At 37.2% G+C, this 25,699-nt stretch overlaps 2 protein-coding genes across 6 annotated transcripts; both read right to left on the bottom strand.

The window, feature by feature from the left end:
* Window positions 1–4,976: 4,976 nt before the first annotated feature.
* On the bottom strand, window positions 4,977–9,715 carry spata6l (spermatogenesis associated 6-like). 5 transcript variants are annotated; one of them, XM_053681610.1, is made up of 7 exons: window positions 7,878–9,715; window positions 7,015–7,152; window positions 6,881–6,929; window positions 6,704–6,745; window positions 6,462–6,586; window positions 5,597–5,639; window positions 4,977–5,426 (listed from the first exon to the last, which is right to left on the bottom strand). In XM_053681610.1, exons 1-7 carry the CDS (start codon window positions 7,923–7,925, stop codon window positions 5,095–5,097), a joined length of 777 nt encoding a protein of 258 aa, XP_053537585.1. In that variant the 5' UTR covers window positions 7,926–9,715; the 3' UTR covers window positions 4,977–5,094. The 5 variants fall into 5 exon arrangements, with proteins under 5 accessions (XP_053537585.1, XP_053537587.1, XP_053537589.1 ...); XM_053681611.1 differs by having other exon boundaries at window positions 5,100–5,426; window positions 5,556–5,639; XM_053681612.1 differs by lacking the exon at window positions 7,878–9,715 and adding an exon at window positions 7,424–7,508 and having other exon boundaries at window positions 6,704–6,929.
* Window positions 9,716–9,850: 135 nt separating this feature from the next.
* gabarapb (GABA(A) receptor-associated protein b) lies at window positions 9,851–16,530 on the bottom strand. The gene is made up of 4 exons (XM_017472785.3): window positions 16,309–16,530; window positions 12,395–12,473; window positions 10,762–10,880; window positions 9,851–10,617 (listed from the first exon to the last, which is right to left on the bottom strand). Exons 1-4 carry the CDS (start codon window positions 16,396–16,398, stop codon window positions 10,552–10,554), a joined length of 354 nt encoding a protein of 117 aa, XP_017328274.1. The 5' UTR covers window positions 16,399–16,530; the 3' UTR covers window positions 9,851–10,551.
* Window positions 16,531–25,699: the final 9,169 nt, after the last annotated feature.

The following is a 25,699-nucleotide window of genomic DNA, read 5'->3' on the forward strand; positions in this document are numbered from 1 at the left end:
TGGGAGCCAATGCATTGTGGATAGGATAGGTGTGATGTGGTCATATCTTCTGGTTCTAGTAAGGACTCTTACAGCTGCATTCTGTACTAACTGGTACTTGTTTATGCTCCTACTGGAACATCCAGACAGTAAGGCATTATAATAATCCAACCTAGAGGTGACGAAAGCATGAACTAATTTTTCAGCATCATGTAGTGACATTATATTTCTTAACTTAGCAATATTTCTGAGATGAAAGAATGCTATTCTAGTAATATTATCTACATGAGTGGCAAATGAAAGACTGGAGTCAATAATCACACCAAGGTCTTTTACTGCTGCACATGATGTAACAGAAAGACCATCCAGAGTTACTGTGTAATCATAAAGCTTCCTTCTAGCTGCATGTGGTCTAGTAGAAGTATTTCTGTATTGTCTGAACTAAGTAAAAGGAAGTTAATAAGCATCCAGTGTCTAATGTCCTTTACACATTCTTCAACTTTATTAAGCTGCTGTTTGTCATCTGGCTTTGCTGAAACATGCAGCTGTATATTATCAGCATAATAGTGGAAGCTAACTCCATGTTTACTAATTATTTGACCCAGAGGTAGCATATATAAAATAAAAAGTAGTGGGCCTAAAACAGAACCTTGTGGAACACCAAACTTTACCTCGGAATGTGCTACGAGATGTTTCTAGCACGGTTCTTCGCTCATGCAACTGGACCTGCTTGTCGAGTAGGTCGCAGATCTGTTACCATGGCCTCCAACTGCACCATGTGGAGCTCGAACAAGTCCTCACCTGCACTCAAAGGTGGAGAAACAACCGACATATTTGCCTTTATAAACAGCGGTGGAGGAGTGAGAAATGTAAAACGTAAAATAAGGCTAGCGGTAAGGTGATGCTAGCAGGCTACAAGTTAGTCGTAGATGTTTGTAAAAGATGAAAGCTTAGTGACAGCGCAATGTTACAGTTGTTTTTATTTAACATAGAATCGGTGATATGTTTACATGTTATAAAAGTAAACTTATATTTTTAAAGTATAGAAATTTAGAAAAAATAGCGTAAACTCATGGGACAAGGGGTCCTGCGACACTGCTTCCTCCAGGAATGTAACACAGTCTACAGAGATCACAAGTGCATTGAAACTGAAGATTGGAGAAAGACCAGGTGACATTTTTCCAACCTTCAACTGGCCAGTTTTGGTGAGCCTGTGCCCACTGTAGTCTCAGATTCCTGTTCCTGACCAGAGTGACAGGAGTGCAACCCAATGTCATGTAATATATTGCTAGAGGAAAAGTGGCCATAAATGAAAAAGAGGGGACAATGGCATTCAAGCACATAAAACACACACACACACACACACACACACACACACACACACACACACACACACACAGTCACTCAAACCTATTAAGCTTTGGGCACGCCATTTTAGAGCGACTCAGTGCAGCTGAGCTGGGAGATCCCTCATATCCCAATAAGCGATTACACTGGGATGGCTCATCTGTGTTGTCAAGGAGATCATCTGCACCTGAGGATTTATAATCAGGGAGCTGAAATAATAAACAGACAGAAGGTTCATTAATGTGTCAGGACTTGCCTACAAGGGATTCCACCAGGTAAATAGAGATGACAAATGTTGCACAGTGCTCTATATTAAAGTTAACTGTAAACCTGTCAAGAAGATAACTCTGGTGTCCAAAATTTGGAGCCATTAGGCTAATGTAGTGTACAAGTAAGCAAATCTGTATAGCTGCGGGTTATCATTGTGCAAACTGCATGGCTAAATCACACAGTCACCTCAAAAACACCCTTGAGTTGTTAAGTAATCTCAGATGTGGTTTATGACCATGCTATCTATGAAAATCTATGAACAATAGAACATGAGATAGATCAAAACAAAAATGCAAATCACTACCCATCAACTACTATCAGCATTACTGTTATAAAACCATTATAGATGAGCCTTACATAACAGGGTCTCATCATAGGCATAAAACTATTACATGTCCACTAAACACATCACTGAAGCACAGATAGACAACATCAATGCTGACAGATTTTTTTTCAAGTGTGGTAAACAGAAAAGCTGTGCTTGCCATTATTTAGCTATTTCATTTAGACCACAAAAAACGAACAGTTCTGTCATTTGTCCCTTCGTGCAATTTGTACTTTGATAGTACTACATTTGCTCAGTCTACTTACTATCTCCAAAGAATTTATGAAAAAGCAGTGATCAATATTTACTACACCTACTACTGTATTTCACATTCACCTTCTCAATCACTGCTTATCAATGCAGGCTTAAAAAAAAGCTGTAATGCACACAAAACCTAGGCCAAGTTTTACCAAATGTAATCACTTGACACAACTGCCACTGGGCTAGAAAAATAATCAGTCATAGCCCAAACACTGGTGGTGCTATTGTTCTTGGTTCCACAAACATTTTTTTTAATCCACTCGAAGTCATTGTTTAGAGAAAATACGACAATGTGTCTGACAGAAATTGACACTTATTTTTATGTATTTTTACCTCAAAAGAGAGAAAGAGCATAGCACTGCTAGACCATTTATCCCACACAGCACTCATTCTGCTATTCACACAAAAATCATGTTGCTGAGGCAAATGTGTCATGCTTCATACATACAGTTTGCACGTTGCTAAAGTTAGCCATAAATCTCTAACTTTGGACACCAAACATGCCTTTGGTTCAGTACATTTGTGGTTAGGACAGCACACGTGATACTTCACTCCTAACACTCACTGAATGTTACATTTGTACAATTGGTTGTGGTGATTAGACTTGGTTGTACTGAATGTTCCACACTGGCATGCCTGTAGTCATTTTTTTGCTACTGGATTGTGCATAATGTACTGGGTCCACTCGTTTTCCAATGATTATCCTGTATCGCAGCTTTCTGCACTTCTTGCTATTTTATCCTACTATATACTTGTATATGGCTAGAATGACAATAAAGCTCTCTACTATGAAATATAAGACTTAAAATATAAAAACATACCACCTACCAAGTGACCTGTGTAATTTTGGATAAATGTCCCTGTGCAAAAATATACAAAATGGCTTATTTATTTACCTTTGATTTGTTTGCCGTAATGTGACCATGTTACAAGAATTACAACCTTAATCTGAAATTAATCAGATTTAATTTTCTTTTCTTTTTTTTTCTTTTTTTTTAAGTACCTGATTCCCCTGGAGATTTTGAGAGACAATATGTTAGGCTTTTTAATCAGCTGTTTTTCTTAGAGACAGATATAAAAATATATATATATATATATATATATATATATATATATATATATATTTATTTAAAAATAGGAGCGTTCATGCCCTGACCATGATCTCTGGCATCACTCTAGCAAATCCACAAAGGAATGGCTCAAAAAGACAAAATGGAGGGTTATGGAATGGCCTCGTAGTCAAAGCCCGGATATGTATCCTATTGAAATGCTGTGTGGGGGATTTGAAATGGGCAGTACATGCAAGAAAACCCTCAAATGTCTTGCAACTGAAAGAATATTGTCAGAAATTTCAGCAAGACTGGTGGACAAGCGTGCAAAACCCCAACAAGAAGTTATTTCTGCTAAAGGGGGCAATACTAGCGTCTTCGGCCAATGGTATACTTACAGATGAATATCACATTTATTGATATTTCTGTTGAATAAATGATTGAAAAAGTTGATATTCTTTGTGATTTTGCTCAATTATATCAACTTTATTAATAGGCATGGTTTCAAAGATGATCAAATGTTTAATTGTCCAACATGGAGTGTACTTATTTTTTCACATGACTGTAAATTGCTCATTGACTAGTAACTTTTTTTTAGTTGTTGTTTATTCTCGAAATGTACATTAGTTCCCTAATCTATCAGCTGTAATGAACTTTGTGCCCCCTGCTGGACGCTACACTTTACAACATACAAGTGCAAAAATATACAAATGCATAATAAAAATTAAGAATGAAGAAATGAAATGAAGCTGTTTGGGTAATAAGAGCATGAAAGACTTACACGTCTTTTTACAGTTTCACAGTTGTTCTGGTGTTGTGTGGAACTCCGTTTCCCCATCGGGATAGGTCCCCCCTCCCACTTGTTATCTAATATATCCCATCAGCTGCCACTGTATTGAGGTAATCATTGTTATCCACTTCACCTTGTCAGTGGCTTTAATGTTATGGCTATACATGTGTTTGTGTGTGTAATGTTTATTTAATCCCCACATTTTATTGTTTTCAACCATTTTTGTTAGTGTTAAATATTGCCCATGTTGCCATTTAGTTTTGTATTTATTACAACTTCTACAAATCTTCTAAAGAATCACAGGACTTACATGTTGTGAGTAAACGAGTGAGCAGTATGAACTGACGGATGTATGAGCTTTCTTTCCTACTGAACTGTATCTGGCAGCACCATTAACAGCTGTCGGGATGCAATCCCCCTACTATGAAGGACAAATTTAGGGATAGCAGGTAAAAAAAAAAAAATACCCAGGACTTACTTGTTGTGAGTAAACAAGTCAGCAGTATGAATTTGATACATGTATAAGTTTTCTTTCTTATTGAAGAGTATCTGACAGTACCATTCTCAGTTGTCAGGATGTGCTCCCCTGCTATTATGGACAAATTTGCTATAATAGAGGTGGTGTTAAGACGAAGATAAAAGCTAAAACTTGTACGATATTGTATTTATCTTCGATTTCTTTTTACTTTTTCTTTTTTGTACTTGTTGGGACAGAAAACCATCAGATTTAGTTTACTCTAAACAGTTAACTAAAGTGGAGCTCTTTTGTGGTAAAATCACACAATTGCATTTCTAAAAAAAAAATTGCACTACGGGGGAAAAAGAAAAATATGATCAATATGTCCAGGTGTTGTGACTTTTGAGAATGGTCAAATATTTAGCCCAGAAAATCAGTTATGTGTGAGTGCACACATATATCTTCCAGAAGTCTACAATATTCAAAATGAAAACTCTCTCACAAATATAACATTATTTATTGATTGAAATAACAGTAGGTGTTTGTGTTAATAAAGACATAAAAAAAGGCAACAAATATAAATTCTGTACCCAATTTTCAAAATATAACTAGACAGTCATAAAATATGCCGTTCACTTCTGGAATACAACATTCTGCAGATAAAAGTCACTAAAAAAACGTTAGTTTTGAGCCTTAGGGCTTTCCATAGTACCTCAGTGGTACGAGCACAGCATCTCGGGGGCGAGGTTTTCGTGCGCGCGCACTTTTTTCTCAGTTTGGGCGGGGGGGGGGGGGACCTATCCCGATGGGGAAACGGAGTTCCACACAACACCGGCTTGAACCTGAGCTCTTGAACGGAGAGAGGGAACGGGACCTCGGCGTCTCTCCCAGTGCAGAGAAGCAGCCCTGATGCCTGGACGATTTTGCTCTTTTCCTTGTTATTACTCTCTGGTAATTAATGAGGAGACAGAGAAATAAGAGTAGAAATTATTTAATGTAATATGTGCTGTTTCACATTAATGTTTTATGATTGATGCTATTAGAGATCATGCACATTGCAAAAAGTTATAACTATACCACAGGGAGACTCTGGAAAAGATCCTCCTCAGAGCACTCACTGATTTTTGTCCTGGTGGAGAACTCTAACCTTGGAGAAATACCCTATGAGGGAAGAGCCAGGAGAGCCCTTATTACACATACTGCGTGTATATTTTCATCCAAGTTATAATATCAAATGCATTCTTTCTAAACTAATAACACATAAACGATTGTATTTTATGATTACACAGTAATAATTCACTTGCTGGGACAGGCGCCGGACACTGCAACCCTGACCATGATAAAGTGGTTACTGAAGAGGAATGAATGAATGAAGACATTAATCAATCACATTCCCAGCTGGAAAAGTGTGTGAACCACTTTGATTGTGCAGCAGTTGTTTCCTCTGTGGTGTCCTTCCATTACAAACACCAAAAACCTCATTCCTACTGTTAAGCATGTTAAGTGAAAACACTTGATGCAGGTTATTGCTGCTGAAGGAGGTTCTACCAATGTACCACATTGTACAAGGGTTCACATACTTTTTCCATCCTGGACTCTGAATGATGAATAAGTGTGTTTTATAATTATATTTTTGTATAGGAATATCAGACAGGTTTTTTTTGTTGTTGTTCTTTTTAGTTACTGGTGTTAGGTTTTATTGGCTTAGGTTTAGATTTAGGAGTAGTTATAGTATTATTATAGTATTAATTTGCTGCATTAATAGTTAACAGTCAGTGGAAGGTCCTCACAAGCACCATAAGATAAACATATGTGTGATTGTGTTTGACTCAGATGAATATCAGTGTGGTAAAATGTTATTAGTAATTAATACAGAAGACCAATTAATTCCAAGAGGATCACATTTTTTCCCCTTTGCAACTATATGTTTATGTTGCTCTATCTTAATTATGAGAGTGCAATTCCAGTTAGTAAGTAGCTTACAGGAAAAGTGGGCTCTCTTGTCATTAGCACCTTACAGTCTACCCCAGAAAAAGAAGGCACCAGCTTAGGCTCTGGGAAAAGAAAACTTCTAGCATCATCCTCATATACGGCCAACACTTCCCCAACTGCAAGCAAGAAGAAATGACCCACACTATTACTCTCAGTGCTTTCAATTACCATTTTTTTGTTTGTTTCCTGAAAGTAACATTATGCATCAAGTGGCGTAACGCGGCAGAATTTACCCGGGGGAATCAGCTGTATGAGCTTAAGTTTAACAGTTTCACCTGCAGTAGAGAAAACAGCACCTGATGCATTAAGACTACATACACACATTGTTACATAAGCATTGCTTGTGTTTGTTTTTGCTCATTTTGTGCAATAAGGGAAAAAATAGGAAAATGAATGCACTCCTAGTGTACATTGCAACATTTCAGCCACATCTGCAGGATCACTGGCAAACTTGAATATCTGCAAAGAAAGGGAAGCAGATCAAAAGGTATAAGCACCCTGTAAAAACAAGCCTTAAATATTGCAAATGTCCACTTTAAAAAACCTTGTCAAACGTCATTTTCGTCTTAAATAGTAATGGGAATACAGCTGGTAGACACTGTGACATTCTGTACTGGTTCATCAGGCACACGCTGAGGTAAATGTCATCCTTTGCCGGTAGGTGTACTCCAGGACAGGTCACCTAGAAACACAAACATATGTAGACATCTAAAATACAGGTTCCCAACCATAGGGCTTGGAGTACCCCCATCCGGTACATTTTAGTACATTTGTACATCACAAAAACACGTGTGTTAGAGCCAGGAAATCATTTAGATGAGTACAAAAGGGGGTACTCCCGGACCAGGGTTGGTCTGTGGTTTACACAAACATTGACTATAAGCTGAAAGCCAAATGGCTCTATAGTAGAAATGTAGCACACTATCAAGGGTGTGTAAGCCATGGTTTTATACCTTATGTAGGCTAGTGCACTTATATAGGCATTCAAAGCCATATGCGATTGAGCCATTATCACAAAAAAAACAATAGAAACCATAGTGTGTGTGTGTGCGTGTGTGTGTGTGTGTGTGTGTGTGTGTGTGTGTGTTTCTGCAAGGCTTCAGCATTTCAAACGTCTATGTATTGTTTATTACTACTTTTTTTGTTCCTTTAAGAAAAAACGCAATCTTGACGCAATCATGAACCGTTTCACCATGTAGATAAACATTAAATAACTATATAAAACACAAAAACAACTATATGTGTCTTCAGTTTTGTTTAGCTAACCCTAACCCTAACCCCCTAACCCTAACCCCTAAAGATAGCGTCTTTAAGATAGCGTCGTTTCCATGGTATTTCATAGTATTTTATTGGAGACTTTTATTTTCCCTTTACTGAGAGCAGAGAAAACGATTTAATGCTTCTTACCGCTCTGACGTAAATTTCAACCACCACTTTGGCTGCTTTCTGAGGCATTGCTCAGATATGTCCAGTAATTCAGAAGTTCAGATTTATTTAATAAATGAAAACACTGACTTTCTGAACGTTAAGCCAGCTAATATAGCGCGATGTAAATTAAAGATAGCGTCTTTAAGATAGCGTTGTTTCCATGGTATTTCATAGTATTTATATTAGAGACTTTTATTTTCCCTTTACTAGGAACTACACACCGGAAGTTTGACTGGGGTTGTTGGGATTTGTAGTCCTTATTGTGTTAGCGTTCATACAAACATAATCAGAGTTGTGTTGTATTTTAATGATGGCAGCCTAACCGAAAGCAGTACAAAGTTATCATATACTTGGAATATAAATCACGATACGTCCAGTAACAGAGGTGTAAGTTGCTACAGGGAAAAGTAGTGTAAAATTTATTAAGTACACAAAAGCCAGGTAGAAAAGTGAGTATATGTTCATACTACACAATATATAAAATTTTAATACGTTTGTGTCTTGCACAGGATTATACACTGCAAGACCAAAAGTTTGTGGACACCTAACTATCACACCCATAGTTGCTTTTTGAAAACCTCATTTCAGATTTATTCCCCCTTTGCCGTTATAATAACCTCCACTCATCTGTGAAAGCTTTCCACTAGGTTTTGGAGCATGGCTGCAGGAAATTACTCATTCAGGCACAAGAGCATTAATGAGCTCAGGCACTGATGTATGAAAAGGCCTGTGGTGCAGTCAGTGTTCCAGTTCGTACCAAAGGTGTTCAGTGGGGTTGAGGTCAGGGCTTTGCACAGGCCACTCTAGTTCTTCCACTCCAAACCATTTCTTCATGGACATCATGCACAAGGGCATAGTCATGCTGGAAAACGTTTGGGCGTTTTAGTTACAGTGACGGGAAATCTCAACACTACATCATACAAAGACATCCCAGACAATTGTGCGGTTCCAACATTGTGGCAACAGTTTGGGGAAGAACCACATGTGTGACGGTCAGATGCCACATAGTGTACCAGTTGATAGCATAAATGTTTGAATATTTAAAATATCTACAGACAGATGAACCCCTTAAAGTCAAGAACAATTTGACATGCAAGACCAAAATTATGTTTAAAAAAAAAAAACTTAATAATAATAAATGACCTATGGAGTCTATCTTTTAAAATATCATTTTCAGAATCAACCTTTTCATCTAGTATTTAAGAATCGGAAAGTTTCTGACACGTTAACCCTACACTCATTTATTGTGAACAATAGCACTGTTTAGGAAAGTGCTGTGGAGAAAAACTTTTATACAGCGGAGTTACCACAAACACATAGTGACACAATGAAAAGCAACTGTGGTGTCCCAGTTTAATATATAATCTGTATTGTAGTTCTTAGCAGACTGTGTAGTGATACATCGCCACTCACATTATAGCTGGAACTGATGCGTCCTGGCAGTCCTGGGATTTCAATCTTTCGATCACTATTTTATAGAACCTTAAATCAGTGAGCCACTACTTTTATCACTCAGTATAGTGTATAAACTGACATGGTGGTGTAAGGAGTAGCATTGCCATCTCACAGCTCCAGGGTCCTGGAGTTCAATCCTGTCCGTGTGGAGTTTCGCATATTTTCCACTTTGTCCATGCGAGTTTTCTCCTATCTCCCAAACCTGTTTCTGTTTCTATCCCCAAGTGTGTAAATGCATGTCCATGTTGCCCTGTGATGGACTGGTGTGTATCCCCGCCTCCCATTGTTCTCAGGAGAGGCTCCAGAACCACAGTAACCCTGAGCAAGTTAAAGTGGTTACTGAATATGAACAAACATACACACACATTATACAATGCTCCGATTTCTGGATGTACGCAAGAGTGCGACTAATGTGAAGTTACACACCCTACTTTACTTTTTATTGACTAGGAATCAAATAACCCAGTCTACTGTAACAAACAGGACAAAGACAGGGATAGTTCAGCTATATTTATTTTATATTTATGGTCACCTCAAGTTAAGGGTATCAGAAATGCAGCTGAATACCGAGTTCAAAAAAAAAAAAAAGAAAAAAAAAAAAAAAGAAAAAGGCTCAACAACAAAATAATAAAACTGCTAAATAAATCAGCTAAGATACACAATCTCAAATCAAATGACCTAGAATTATCCAGGTACAATAATTCTCATTATATATTCATATTATATTGAAAGAATATTTTTGAAACATAACAGGAGAAAAGTTCGCTTTTAGTTTGGTTTTTGCAAATGGTTCATCAGCAGCACTCAAATGTGCAATTCCCTGGGAGAACAACTCACTGGTTTTAGTGAAACAAAAAGGTCAATTTCAAAATCTAGGCAAACTAATTTGATCATTTAAATGCCATCCAATAGTCTACTGCTGCCAAGTGGCGAATAAAATCAGCATCAGCTTGGGGCCAGTTCTAAAAACCAATACTGAAAAAACGATTATATAAAGAAAGATGACCTTCATGATATACTAAATACCAAAACTACAGCAAACTCCAGAATGGGGGGGCGGGGGGGATGAATGGAAATAAAGAAACATGGAAAAGTGCATTTGGTATCAGAAGCTCTGAACTCTAGGCTGCCGATATGGGTTTATATACTCTTGTAAAAGGAAGGAAAAGGAGGTGGGAAGTTATTTTTCCCTTTGGTTTTATTCTCCATACACACTTTCATCACTGTAGGCAATGTAGAGAAAAAAATCCTCTTCATGATGCTCCTAAAAAAAATATAAAGAGATATTACTTCTTGAGTAAAGAAATGCAATATATGAAGAGACTTGAGGGGGAGGAGAGAATGAGAAACCGCATACAACAATGTAGAACACAAAAGATTTAAAAGCACCATTTCAGACGTGACATACCTGGTATAACAGGCCCATAGTTGCAGAGGTAGGAGGAATGACATTGTTTACGAAGAAGAACAGAGCATCTTCAGCCCTTAGGTGGATTCGTTTTCGGATGAGAAAATAGAACTGGCCGACTGCAGCAGAAACACAGAAATGACATAACGTGACTCTCGTTTCACTCCAGTGCCTGGTTGTATAATCGATTCGGTCTGGCTAACGAGGGAGTCATTATTTTGCAGCAGTGCCAGGAGTTAAATAACGCCTTCGCTAATTATATCACTCTGCATGAATTACAGCCGGGGAGCTCTCGGATTTCCGTTCGCCAAAAGCGTAAGGAATATTATACATGCATGTTAAAGTGGTCAAAACCTGTTACAGGTAGGGATGCACCGAATGTTTAGCAATCGAAATTACTTGGCCAAAAAAAGCAAAAAAAAAAACAAAAAAAAAAACAAAAAACACTTTCGATGTTCGGCTGAATAAGTGAAAAGGCCAAATAAATTTGACCAAACAATGACGTGTTTGATGACGCAACCAAATAGCCTAGCAACCAGAGTGAGACGTGCGAATGTCACGACCTCCACTTCCAGCAGCACGCTCGGAGAGATGAAGGGGTGCGTGCATACATGAGCTACGTGCACAAGTGCTCAGCGAGCACATGCTCTTCGGATGTTGACAACCGTGACATTGTTTACTGTGGACACGTGCGTTTGTTTAGTTTCTGTTCCGGAGTATTCTGTCACTTCGCGAGACGTAAGAGAGTAGAGTATGGAAGCAGGTAAAGACGTATTTATTTAAGGGCAGGCAGACAAATCCAAATCGTAATCCAAAAAACGTAGTCAAGACAGGCAAAGGGTCGGGCGATCAGCAAACAGGCATAAACGGGGCAAAGCAGGAATCAAAGTCACGGTCACAGAAAACAGGGTCAAAACACAAAACAAGAAACATGAACTACTACTATGGACTGGGAGCGGAAAAACCAGCGGGGACTAAATTAACGAACCTATAGTTTAAACGACCTAAATCTATCAAGGAACATAACATTAACAACGTATCTAACTATACTATATCTACTATAATACTCCGCGAGGTGTACAGGGACGCGAGCGGTATATATCCCCAATATAATTAGCCGTATAGAACAGAATGGAACCATTTTCTGCAATCTTGTCAATGCACTTTTTAATGCACTTTTTTGTTGTAGGCTACAGAGTGTTACATTCTTTCGGCATTCAGTTATAGGCCTAACATAGGCTATTCAAGGGGGGCTCAAAGATGACCACATCAAAATATTTTTATTTTACTCATTTATTTATTTAAAGTTATATTGTGCCTTGTTGGTAGCCTATCCCTGCTGGAATTATCAAAAAAATGTTCAGTGTTAAATATTTTGAAATTGTAGTTTTTGTAATTGATTTTTTTCTTTGAAAAGCAAGACAAAATAGTAAAAAGCACATTTTGACTCATTTATGCAATGGTGAAAAAAATTGCAAAATAAATGGAAAAAACAAGAAAAAAAAAAGCATTCGGTATTCAGCCAAGTTTTTCATTATATTCGGCTTCGGCCAAGAATTTTCATTTCGGTGCATCCCTAGTTACAGGTTATATTTAGGATTTACATTTTTTCCTTCTTCACTGTATTGCTCACCTGTGAGATCCGAGGGGACCAGATATTTCTTCTTATCCAAGTCTCCTATTCTGGCTTTGGGAGCTTTTTCAACAATTACCTAGCACAAAAACAAAACAGAAACCTTTACATGTTATATACTGATCCAGAACTGAAACAGAGGGGTGTTGGGAAGCCTTAGTGAAATAACACAAAGGTCATTTCCACACTTTGTACAAGCACTTTAGTTAAAGCAACTGACAATCCTTCATATTGTAGTACAAATATTTATTTCTATGCATCTCGTTTCAGCCTACACCCTTGCACAAGGTTTGCAGACTCTTCTTCATTCCCGGGTTTATATGCAGCAATCCTAAGCATGTCAGAAAAACAGGAGGACACATCACCACCTGTCTTATCCCCTTGATTTGTGAAATTGATCCCTTTTGCTTGTTGTTCTAAAATATACATTCCTTGGTACACTGTAGACTTAACTCGTCATACAGTATGCCGAATCTCACATTTTCATTAATAAACAACATTTTATGTGCATAAACATAATTAAACATTATAGGCTTTCATATACTGTAACAGAACAATGGACTGAAGCTATACTCTCAACTTGACGAGGAAAGTAGCAACACAAATTCATCAGAGAGATAGTGCCACAAATAGCATCAGAGAGATAGTGCCACAATTTCAGGTGTATTTTGCGTGTATGATCAGACAGTTACTTTATTGTTGACTTTTTCCATCAATTAATTTATTACCATCTACCCCTTCATATTGTTACCCAGTGAAGTTCCCTACTCCAGCTATGCTCATGTCCAACTAATCATACTCCAGCAACCTCTGTTTCTCCATGCAGCAGATGCAGACAGCACTGAAAACCCTTCGGTTGCTGTAAACATGCACCAACACTGCCACTCCAAGCATGTTCATAACTTTATCAAACACAACGTCAATCAAACACTCAGAAGAACTGGCCATAATTAAACAAAACATCTTTCTAAGGGTGCATCTCAATCAGCTCCCTAGTTCAGTAATCAGGGCACTGATCAGGGAGTCAGCCATTTTAAGGGCTGTATCAACTGCAAAATCCTTCCAGTGTACTGGAACATTCGCTCCCTAATAAAATCCCACGATGCATCTATGCTCACTACGTTCTCTTACAAGAAATGACGTGATTTTTCTGAAGCCTCTCAACTCGGAAAAAAAATGGGGGACTAACTCTTACCCAACTTCCATCTACAAACGTAGCTCGTTGTTGTAGTTCTCAAATGATTACTTATGTTCGTTAATTTTTAACTTTGACTTTCTGTATACAGTTTGAGTCTAACAACTTTTATGCTAGCCTACGATCCTGCTTCAAGTACCAGAACACAAACACGTGATTAAGTTAACAAATATATAATGCCATATAAATGTCAATATATTTTTAGTCTACATAATTGGTATAGTATAGTTTTTGATGGTCAGGATTAAGTTTTACCATTTTGGATCAATGTTTGTGTTTCTCTCAAGACTGTATGCTGATGTGACCTGTGGCCAAAAAGATTGTGTTGAACGTTACTCTTTTCATATTGTCATTTATATTATTACCACAAAAAAATACCATGAAATATCAAGACGGATTTTTAAGTCTATAATCACCCATCCCTACTGGCTTGTGTGTGTTTTTAAATGGTCCATAAATACCGTGATACCAAGCTATTTGTGGACTCGCTTATCATATACATTTCAAAACATAACACTCCTAGTGTCCAGTTGTATCTTTGCACAAGATTTTCAGTGTCCTATTCATTCCTGGGTTTATGAGCACTGATCCCAGCCATTTCAATACATACAGAAATTAAGAGAGGACACCTTCATATTCACCTGATTTCTTATACTTTTCTTTTTTTAACTCAAACCTTTTCTTTGTTATTATGGATACGTAATATTCTTTAGTAACGTGTTTATATTCCTAACGCTTATCAGTAATAAAGATCTGGGGCTGAATCTCACATTTTCTTTAACCCTTGTGCATCCTAATGGACATTTCTGTCTTTTTCATTTTTTGCAAAAGGTGTGTATTCTTATTGAAACTTTAATATTTCACCCTCATTTGCTTTCATGAATCTATTTTAGATTAGGAATACAATATAGTTACACCCATTCAAACTGCAATATTTAATTCCCATAATGTTAAAGCACAAAATCATGCATTCTGTGTTCATTTTGTTGGCAAGGTTTCAAAACAAATTTTTAAAAAAAAATTTAAAACCTGAAATGTGTAGTATTTTCTCAGGTTTAGCCTGTAGGGAAAATACACACTTTTCCTTTTTTTTCCTGATTCTGCTGTATTATAGAGCACTGCAGACCAACCGAATAAATGATGCAGCTATAATTGTGTGTGTGTGTCAGAGTTGTGGTTTGTATGTGTGTACTGAAAATCACAAGTGTGTGTGAACAGTTTGAAAGAAAGAAATGATACTTCACTGGAAATCACCAATCCCACCCCATGTAAATGAGTCAAAGAAGGTTAGTGAGCTTTGAAGATTTTTTCATTAAAGAAATTTGCATTTGTAACAAAACCTGCATTTAAAGGGTTACAATTCTGAAAATGAATGAATGTTTGGTAAGTATGATCAGAGCTGATGCTGGTTTTAAAAAAATAAAAATAAATAAATAAATAAATAAATAAATAAATAAAAATTAAAAAAGGGAAGAAAAAGCGACATCAATCAACGTAGAAAAAAAATATTGATATGTAATACTTCTATGACGGTTTTTTGACGGACATCTTTGTCCTTTATGGAACCGAGTGGTAGTTTTATTTTTTAATCCGACACTGTTTAAAAACTATGAACGCTTCAAAATGAATGCTGTCGTTAATCACTGACATATCAAAGACTGTAATACTCAAAGAAACAATTCTGCTTAGCATTTAGTATATGCGAAATAATTACTGTTTTTCTTATCATCATAAAAAAAACACATCTGTGGTATTATGTAAACAAACCAGCATTTAATGTTTGTTAATTATTATCATAACTGATACGGGAAATAAATAAATAAATAAATAAATAAATAAATAATCCACGTCAGTGAAAGTGGAAAAATTTATATTAATATATACTATATCAGTCACAGTTTTTGGACATGGGCATTTTTGTCCTCTATGGACCTGTGTGTAACTTTTATTAATTGATTCACAAGGGTTAACAAACAGCTTTCTATATGTGAATAAATTAACATTTAATACAAACATTCTTCTGCTGTGAGAGAACTTAAAACAGGAACTATCCTCTGACTCTGGGGGCGGAGGAAGAACAAAAATCAGTAGGGGAGATAAGGTTTACACATTATATTTAAACATATAAATATAAATAAAGGAATATCTTATCCTTATTTACACCTTACTATATGCAGCAGTTAACGACGCTGACAGCTAACTTTTATAAAATACCTGTAAAGCTCAAGAATATCCAAAAGTGCACCCCCGTTACTAGCTTAGCGTTGTGTATCTCGATTAGCAAGACAAAAGCATTAGCTTAGCTATCCAGATCTAGCTACTGTGTCTGTAGATTACACTTAATAGCTTCGAGCTAAAACGCACCAACGTTTATATTATTATTATTATTATTATTATTATTATTATTATTATTATTATTATTATGTCCCACCTGGACGAATAGTCTTTATATCATTATTTACAAACTGAAAAGTGCTGTTAGATGTCGCATCACACACTGAACACAAGGCTACCTGGTTGCTAAATACTCGTGTCTGTAGCTCGCTGTTCATCTAGGACTGACGCAATCCTATGTTTGCCATACCTAAACAGATTTCACACATATCTACTCATCTTTAAGCAACCAAAACACAAAGGTGCTGTGTGTATTTTTGATAAGATCACACGCTCTGGTTTCAGTCGAATCGACTGAACAAGCTCGAGTGTTACAGCTACTTACAGGAACCCTGTCCGGATATTTCTTCCTGATTTTCTCACCCTCTGATCGCCTCTTCTCAAAAGAATGCTCTTCTTTATACTGGAACTTCATCGCAGCTCAGAGTCAGAGACTGCAGTGTAATTAAATGTCGACTATAAACTGTGGTCTCTAGTACTAAAGCTGGACAGTTCAACTAGCAGCGCTGTTTTTGTGACTGTAGGTTGCCGCGGATGAATACAATAACAACTCGCGTCAAAAAATGTTTTTAATCTTCGATTTAACCCAGGCTTGTTGTGACTTTGCATTCCATTTTCGAATCTACAGGTTTGAAAAAACAAACAACCACAATGACTTTATAATGTTTATGTTTTACATTATGTTAGTGGGTTTGGTACTAATTTTTCATGGCCCACATTGTAAACCATAGAGCGCGGAGAGCTACATAGTTGTTATTAGGTCGGTGTTTATTCTGTCCTCGTGATTAGTGGGTGGGGAGCACAACACAGGGTTGCCAGTTCATCTATTTTACCGTGTTACCAAGTTTCGCATATGGCGTGTTTTTGGGTGGAGGAAGGGAAAACCGAAGAACCCAAGGCTCTTAATATGATACTATGACAGGATACTGGGTTCTCCGAATCAACCCTGGGGCTGTGAGACGTCACTACAATGACGTCAGATGTTTGTTTCTCATGGCCATATAGGTCATTTTAGGACATTGGTAACCCTGTAATACTGTTAAAATGTATGAAATTATTTTGAATAATATACCTTCAGAAATGGTAGTCACGACACTGTTGTAAGTTTGGAATGGACATATTTTGTGTTTTGGTATTTTGCTGCTTTCTCTGTTCATCATACATACCTGGCAACTTTGTCCATGGTCAGAAGTGGAAAACAAAACATGAAGTCACGTATCAGTCCAATCAACAAATTTACTTTGGCCTAGATGTGGACCACATAAGCAGCTGGCCTCAGCAGACCTATGGGAGGGAATGACAGGCCAAATCAGACTCACATCTGAACAGCCAAAACAATGCTGTAACCGCTCTATCAGGAGTCATCCAAATCAGAAAACTGTTTATGGTTCACAGCCACATCAGTACCATAAGTGAGCCAAGTCAAAAAGGTTGACATGGTTTACCCTGGGCCTTATGGGGAATGTTTATATACTGTAGCTGAGATTTGACCTATATGTTGCCACCAATGGCCAACACACGAAAAGCCAGTGAAACTATAAATGTTTTAAATTTTATCATTTAACATGCCCTTAACCACAGTAACAATGATTACAGGAGAATATGTTGACCTGCTATGGTTATGGCATTACTGCCTGTCACACCACCTCCAGTGCCCACAGGATTACCGCTCTTCCTTCAGCTTTGCCACCATGCCTAACACAACCAAAACTATACAGGCCTCACCAGTGACTAAGGCTGTAGCAAACCCCACTGGCACAGTTAATGCATGCTAAGTACCACTGGTTCCATATGGTTTCCTCCTGTTACACCTAATACCACTCGTAATACTAAGAATAAAAAAACAAAAGCAAAATGTCCTACTATATAAGTTACAATGTGTGATACGTTTTTTTTGTTTGTTTGTTTTATGGTTTTGAAATATTTAAAATTTTAAAAGGACTTGTTGCTCAGTGGCAACATACTCAGGTAAAATGTAACCAGGCATAGTGGTTAGTGCTGCTGCCTCACAGTGCTAGGGTCCTGGCTTTGCATGTTCTCCTCACTGAAATGTTTATAGGCAACCCTACCAGCATACATTATATGATTACTGAGCTTCTACAATGAGTGGAGTATATTTCTGGCAGCGAGTGGCAAACGTATTAAGTTTAATTAGCAAAAGAATATGACAGACAGAATGGGTCATTTGTGGTTTTAAAGGACTGTGAAATAATATATAGGCATATAATAAGAAATAATATATAATATATAATAAGAAATAATAATATATAATAATAATAAGGTGTAATTCTGGTTTCACATTACCAAACCATTAAATACTCTTACAATAGCTTAGACAGTTGTTCTCTTTTCACAAACACACTAATATAAAAACAGTTGTAAATGGTGCACTTTTATAGCGCTTTACACTGTGTCTCATTCACTCATACACTCACACACCAATGATAGCAGAGCTGCCATGGCACTAACTTGCCATCGGGAGCAACTTGGGGTTCAGTGTCTTGCGCAAGGACACTTTGGCACGTGGAGTCATGCGGGCCAAGAATCGAACCGCCAACGCTACGATAAGTGGAAAACCCGCGCTACTAGCTGAGCCACAGCCACCCCAGTTGTGTATGTGTAACAAATTAATATGAATACAACAATATATTTTAAATGAATATGGATATAATACAGGTTATGTATAACATTTTTAAACATATAGGCCTGGAGACTCTTTACTTCATTTAAATCAGTGGTTCTCAAACTGGGGGCCGTGGCCGTGGGGGGGGTTGGTCATAGAAATTCTAGAACATAATTTTTTTATATATAATTTTTTTCTGTATGTCCTTTGAACTATGATTTACATAAAAAGTGAGAAATATTAATAAATTAAATAAATTATACACAGCACACACCAAACAGAGACATCCATGGATATACTAGTGTACGTACAGTACTGTTAGCCACACGCTGATAAAACCTAAGACTAGTTAAAAAGGATACATTTTTAGATAGAGGACATAGTCTCTTAGCTGAGAAAGTTAATACAGAAGAGTCTACCATGAAAAAAAAACAAAATTGGGAAAATTTGATGACTCTGGGGGATGAAAAAGTTGCTGAAAAAGTTTAAGAACCACTGAAATAATGTAAAATTAAATTACCTTCACACACGTGTATTTATTTCACAAATGATCAATTCAGTGATTCATAAATTTGACACCAAATACATATCTTCAAAAACCACAACTCTGGTTTAACCCTTTTAAATGCTGGCGTTCCATTCCACTGGTGGGATGGAAATTGACTTATCAGACATTTTCAATCAGTATAAGCAAATGAATTATTTTATCACCGCAAGTCTGTTATAAGTTTAGTCAGGACACTGTTGGGTTTCTGTGTGTAGAGTATAATGACTCTGTTTAGCTGCTGGTGAGCAGGGCAATGGGAATGGTGGAGGAGTGTGAGCCCCTTGCTGGGCAAACAATTCACACTTCTCAACAATAACGTTGGTACAGATAGAAAACGGACAGCACAACTAAAGCTTTTTGATAGTAAACCACCAGCTACAACAAAATGATAAAAATGTATACCTAGTAGGCTAGGTAAAACAAAATAAATACTTATGAAAAACTGCACATTCTTAAAGCCTTGAGTGTCTACCAATATGAAGGTAGATACTCAGGGCTTTAAGAATGTGCAGTTTTTCATAAGTATTTATTTTGTTAAAAATAATCTGCATTGTATGTTCTTGGTTGAGACCTGGCTAAACAGAACTACTGGTGTAGCAACACTGAGGCCTGTCCCTCAAAATACAATTTCTATCAGTCAGTCAGACAAATCAGGAAAGGAGGAGGTATTGCCACCATTTTCTATACACATATATTTATATGTAATGACATTGACTTGGACGAATTTACATAATTGGCCCATATTTGAATATCTTGCTCTTGAGCTCAAAGCAGAACCGCCAGTGCTCATCATTGCATTATATTGGCCACCAAAATATTCATCAGTATTTCTGCAGGAGTTTTCAGAACTGATCTCACTAGGTATCACTAGATACGGTAGATTCATCCTGAATGGAGACCTGAATATTCATATTAACAAAAAGAATCACCGCAAAGCTATGGAGCTTGTGAATTTACTGGAGAGCTTTGAACTTACTTAGCATGTAAATGAAGCCAATCATCAGCATGGTAATACCCTAGACTTAATATCACCAGGGTTAAACACTGATCATTTTTCAGTATTCAAACTACCTATCTCTGACCATCACTATGTGCTGTTTGATAACAACATAATCTTAGCAAAGACTAAAAGGGACTTCTTGGTCTGAAAGAGATTACTAGATGTCAAGGCTGAAGAAAAGTTCTCTAATATTATGAGATCATTTGAGCCACATAGTTATGACTGCTCTCTCAATAATACCCTATTATCTGCCTTAAATACTAAAGGTCAAAAAGAGGTCTATTGACTCTCCCCATGGTTAAATAATAACATTGTTAACGAGATTAAGAGAACCTGTCGAGCAGCTGAAAGAAAATGGAGGAAAACTAAGCTGACTGCTCACTGTCAAAGATACAAAGAAGTCATGACTACCTATAACAAAGCAATACGTCTGGCAAGAAAGGATTACTTTTACAAGATTATTACAGAGAATGCTGGAAACTCTAGAATATTATTCTCTATACAACACTGCCCCGACCCCTCTGCAGCGTGCTGCATCAAAATGTGAAGAACTCGCAGTGTTCTTCAATAACAAAATAACTTCAATTAGAGCCAGTATTGTTGTTTAGGTCCTGTTAGACCTAAGCACAGCATTTGATACGATAGACCATGACATCCAAATCAATCGTCTTGAAAAGTCGGTTGGCCTTTCTGATTGTGTGTTAAACTGGTTCAAAACATACATCAAAGGAAGGAAGTTCTGCATCAGTCTTGGAGAGCATGTATCTGAGAAACATGACATCTTTTATGGTGTTGCACAAGGGAGCTGCCTTGGCCTATTGTTGTTCTCATTATACATGCTGCCTCTTGGTGACATCACCAGAAAGCACAATGTATGTTTCCTTAGATATGTGGATGATACGCAACTATACATCTCTGCTGAACCGAATGATTCTGCAGCTATAAATTCAATTACTACCTGTCTTCTGGCAATAAATAAATGGATAAGCAATCATTTATTGACATTAAATGAGGACAAAACTGAAATCCTACTGGTCGGCCCTAAAACAAAAAGAAAAATTATGTCTAAAAATCTGGGTAAATTATCTCCCTGGATTAAATCTGAGGTTTCAAGTCTTGGTATTACTTTAGATTGAGAGCTAAACTTCAAGTCCCACATGAACAAGGTGATGAAAACAATTTTTCCACTTTAGACGCATAGCCAAAGTACGACCATACAGTGCATCTGTAAAGCATTCAAAGCGCTTCACTTTTCCCACATTTTGTTATGTTACAGCCTTATTCCAAAATTTATTAAATTCATTATTTTCCTCAAAATACTACAAACAATACCCCATAATGACAGTGTGAAAGAAGTTTGCTTGAAATCTTTGCAAATTTATTAAACATAAAAACAAAAAAAAGCACATGTACATAAGTATTCACAGCCTTTGCTCAATACTTTGTTGAAGCACCTTTGGCACCAATTACAGCCTCAAGTCTTTTTGAGTATGATGCTACAAGCTTGGCACACCTATTTTTGGGCAGTTTCTCCCATTCTTCTTTGCAGGACCTCCCAAGCTCCATCAGGTTGGAGAGCGTCAGTGCACAGCCATTTTCAGATCTCTCCAGAGATGTTCAATCGGGCTCAAGTCTGGGCTCTGGCTGGGCCACTCAAAGACATTCAGAGAGTTGTCCTGTAGCCACTCCTTTGTTATCTTGGCTGTGTGCTTAGGGTCATTGTCCTGTTGGAAGATGAACCTTCGCCCCAGTCTGAGGTCCAGAGCGCTCTGGAGCAGGTTTTCATCAAGGATGTCTCTGTACATTGCTGCATTCATCTTTCCTTCAATCCTGACTAGTCTCCCAGTTCCTGCCACTGAAAAACATCCCCACAGCATGATGCTTCCACCACCATGCTTCACTGTAGGGATGGTATTGGCCAGGTGATGAGTGGTGCCTGGTTTCCTCCAGGCATGACGCTTGCCATTCAGGCCAAAGAGTTCAATCTTTGTCTTGGTCTGAGAGTCCTTCAGGTGACTTTTGGCAAACTCCAGGCGGGCTGTCATGTGCCTTTTACTGAGTAGTGGCTTCCGTCTGGCCACTCTACCATACAGGCCTGATTGGTGGAGTGCTGCAGAGATTGTTGTTCTTCTGGAAGGTTCTTCTCTCTCCACAGAGACACGCTGGAGCTCTGTCAGAGTGACCATCGCGTTTTTGGTCACCTCCCTGACTAAGGCCCTTCTCCCCCGATCGCTCAGTTTGGCCGGGAGGCCAGCTCTAGGAAGAGTCCTGCTGGTTCCAGACTTCTTCCATTTATGGATAACGGAGGTCACTGTGCTCATTGGGACCTTCAATGCTGCAGAAATGTCTCTATACCCTTCCCCAGATCTGTGGCTTGATACAGTAAAGTCTCGGAGGTCTGCAGACAATTCCTTGGACTTCATGGCTTGGCTTCATCATGTCATGCTCTGACATGCATTGTTAACTGTGGGACCTTATATAGACAGGTGTGTGCCTTTCCAAATCATGTCCAATCGACTGAATTTACCACAGGTGGACTCCAATCAAGTTGTAGAAACACCTCAAGGATGATCAGTGGAAACAGGATGCACCTGAGCTCAATTTTGAGTGTCATCGCAAAGGCTGTGAATACTTATGAACATGTGCTTTTTTTGTTTTATATTTTTTATACATTTGCAAAGATTTGAAACAAACCTCTTTCACGTTGTCATTATGTGGTATTGTTTGTAGAATTTTGAGGAAAATAATGAATTTAATCAATTTTGGAATAAGGCTATAACATAACAAAATGTGGAAAAAGTGAAGCGCTGTGAATACCTCTGGATGCACTGTATATAAATCAAAAAGATCCTGAAAAACTGATTCATGCCTTTATTTCAAGCCGATTCGATTACCGTAATGTACTTTTTACTGGTTTCCCAAATAAAAAAAACACTGAGAGACTCCAGCTCATTCAGAACACTGCTGCTCAGTTATTAAACAGAACCAAGAGGAGAGAGCACATTAGTCCAGTTTTACTTCTCTGCATTAGCTCCTTGTAATATTTAGAATTGATTTTAAGATCCTCCTCCTTATACAAAGCCCTTAATGGGCTAGGACCAAGCTACATTGATCATTCCCTTGTTAATTATTTGCCTTCAAGAACATTGCGATCATCCGCTGCTGGATTACTGAAGATTCCCAGCAACAGCTGAAAGAAAATTGGGGATACAGCCTTTGTCAATTACGCCCCAAATCTATGGAACACACCACCTATAGATATCAGGGAAGCCAGCTCACTAAATCTTTTAAAAAGAAAGCTAAAAACTCATCTCTTCACTTTAGCCTTTAACCAGCCATGACTTACAGAGATTCTGTTTGTACTTTGATGTTTTATGCATTAACTTTATTTTATTTTATAGTATTCTATTCCTGTTTTTTATGTTCTCATTTTACTTGATTTTAGGCTTACTATGTATTAACTATTATAGTGTTCTATCCCTTTTTTATATTTATTATATGTCGATTTTCTTGTAAAGCACCTGATGCATGAAGTTTCTTGATTGTAAAACATTTTGGGCTGCATTCCTTGTATGAAAGATGCTATATAAATACATCATTATTATTATTATTATTATTATATAAGCCATTAACCCCTGTTGTGGAGTGTGATGTCACAAATTCAATAGTGAACACAGGCAGCCCCAAAACAAGTGAAAATTCCATTTTTTGGCCTCTGATAAAAAGAGTTAAGTGCTTCTGTGTCTATTAATCAAGCGAACATGCAAAAAATTAACTAGCACAATGTAAACATTTCTGAAAATGCAATTAAAACTGGTCACACAGTCTACTTGCAGCACATTTACCTACCCATCAGCTGTCCATCTAATGTAAATCTAACTTCCATGTCCATGGCCTGCATTGTTTTGCTCTTATCTATGATGGTTTTGAATTCATCACCAGTCAGCTGTTTTCTCCAATTCATGGTCTCAAATCATTAATACTAGTATTATAAAAAATATAATGACATTCTTTTATAAATTGTATTTGACCAAATATTTGTTGCATCACTCAAGTTTGTTTATGGTTGTGAATGTGACGAATAAAATTTGAATTGGCACAGTGTTAAGGGTCTTCACTTATGATGGGAGGCAAAAACCGACTAACAGTTATCCATCAAATGTATGATAGCAATCTGATGGAAATACTTTCAATAACAAATATTTCCAAAGGAACACTAACTTACAACAATAAATACACGATATACAATATACATGACATACAAATGTCACAGTAAAATTAAACTATTTATAAATGAATTGTAAAAGACAATTTGGAAAACAATGACTTCTGTATTACTCGAGCAAACTACAGTCACTGCAGTGACGCTAATGCTAGACTGTTACAAGATAAACCATGCAAATGCATACAAACAATACAAATTTCTCAAAAATGTGTATTTTCTAATTGTAAATATTGAATATAGATAAAGGGTAGTGAAAACCAGTATAAGAACATTCATATCTCTCGGTCTCCTTTGCGTGACGTGAGGCTAGTGAAGGGTTTTTTGTTTGTTTTTATTCCCACAAAGAAAGTATAAATTCCTACCACAAACCACTTTCTTCAATAAAATACAATTTTCACAAAAAATGTATTTTATTGATTAAATTGTGTGTCCTGTGTGATCTGATCATGGCCATACTCCTCTGTAATCAGCGGTGATCAAAATGAGAAATTCCCACCTATTTTAAACATATTCAGATGTGGCCCAGGTTCATTCAACCATGCCGTATATAGGTCAAATGTAGGAAATAACAGCCACATGTGGCCCAAATGTACAGTACTGTGGAAAGGTCTTTGGCAGATGTGAAAAAAAAGCAGTACAGCAGAGAAGCCCTCAGAAATAATGAACTTAAATGCTTCCTACATTTAAAACATTTACTATAAAAGCAGTAAACAAAACAACATCAATATTTGGTGTCAGTAGTCTCAGGTACACTTTCTGTAGTTTTATAAGAAAATTGGCTGGAAGTTTTGGAGAATCTGGAACAGAGACTTTGACTGTCGCATTTATTCAGGTTTTTTTTTTGGTAATCACTCACAGCCAGCATTCTTGTTTTTTTTTTTTTTTGTCTGAAACGTGGTCTATAGAGTGGCACGGGAATAAGTCCTAACACCCAGAAATGAGATTTTAGTACTTTCGGTTACATCGTCTCAAAGTCAATGGGGTTTTTGAATGTTTTTTTGGTTAAATGACTGAAATAAGGTCTGTGGTTGACACAAGCTCAAAAGATTTTCATGTTTTATTCTACTACATAAAATACATCAGTATTTTAAGCTTTTACGGGTCATGAAAAAGGCGGTTGATAACAAGTGGCAAAACTGGACTACAGAGGTTTTCGGGGACATTAAACAACATCACACTGAACAGGAAAACTCATCTACGACAGCCTCGTTGTGTTTATACTCGCGCTCTTATTAACTATTCCACGTCAAACTTTCCAACTTGTAGATTTATCAATTTATAGTATTTTCCAATTGTAGTGTTTTGTTAAATAAAGATTGAA

Source organism: Ictalurus punctatus, chromosome 7 (genome assembly GCF_001660625.3).
Source record: "Ictalurus punctatus breed USDA103 chromosome 7, Coco_2.0, whole genome shotgun sequence".
NCBI lineage: Eukaryota > Metazoa > Chordata > Actinopteri > Siluriformes > Ictaluridae > Ictalurus > Ictalurus punctatus.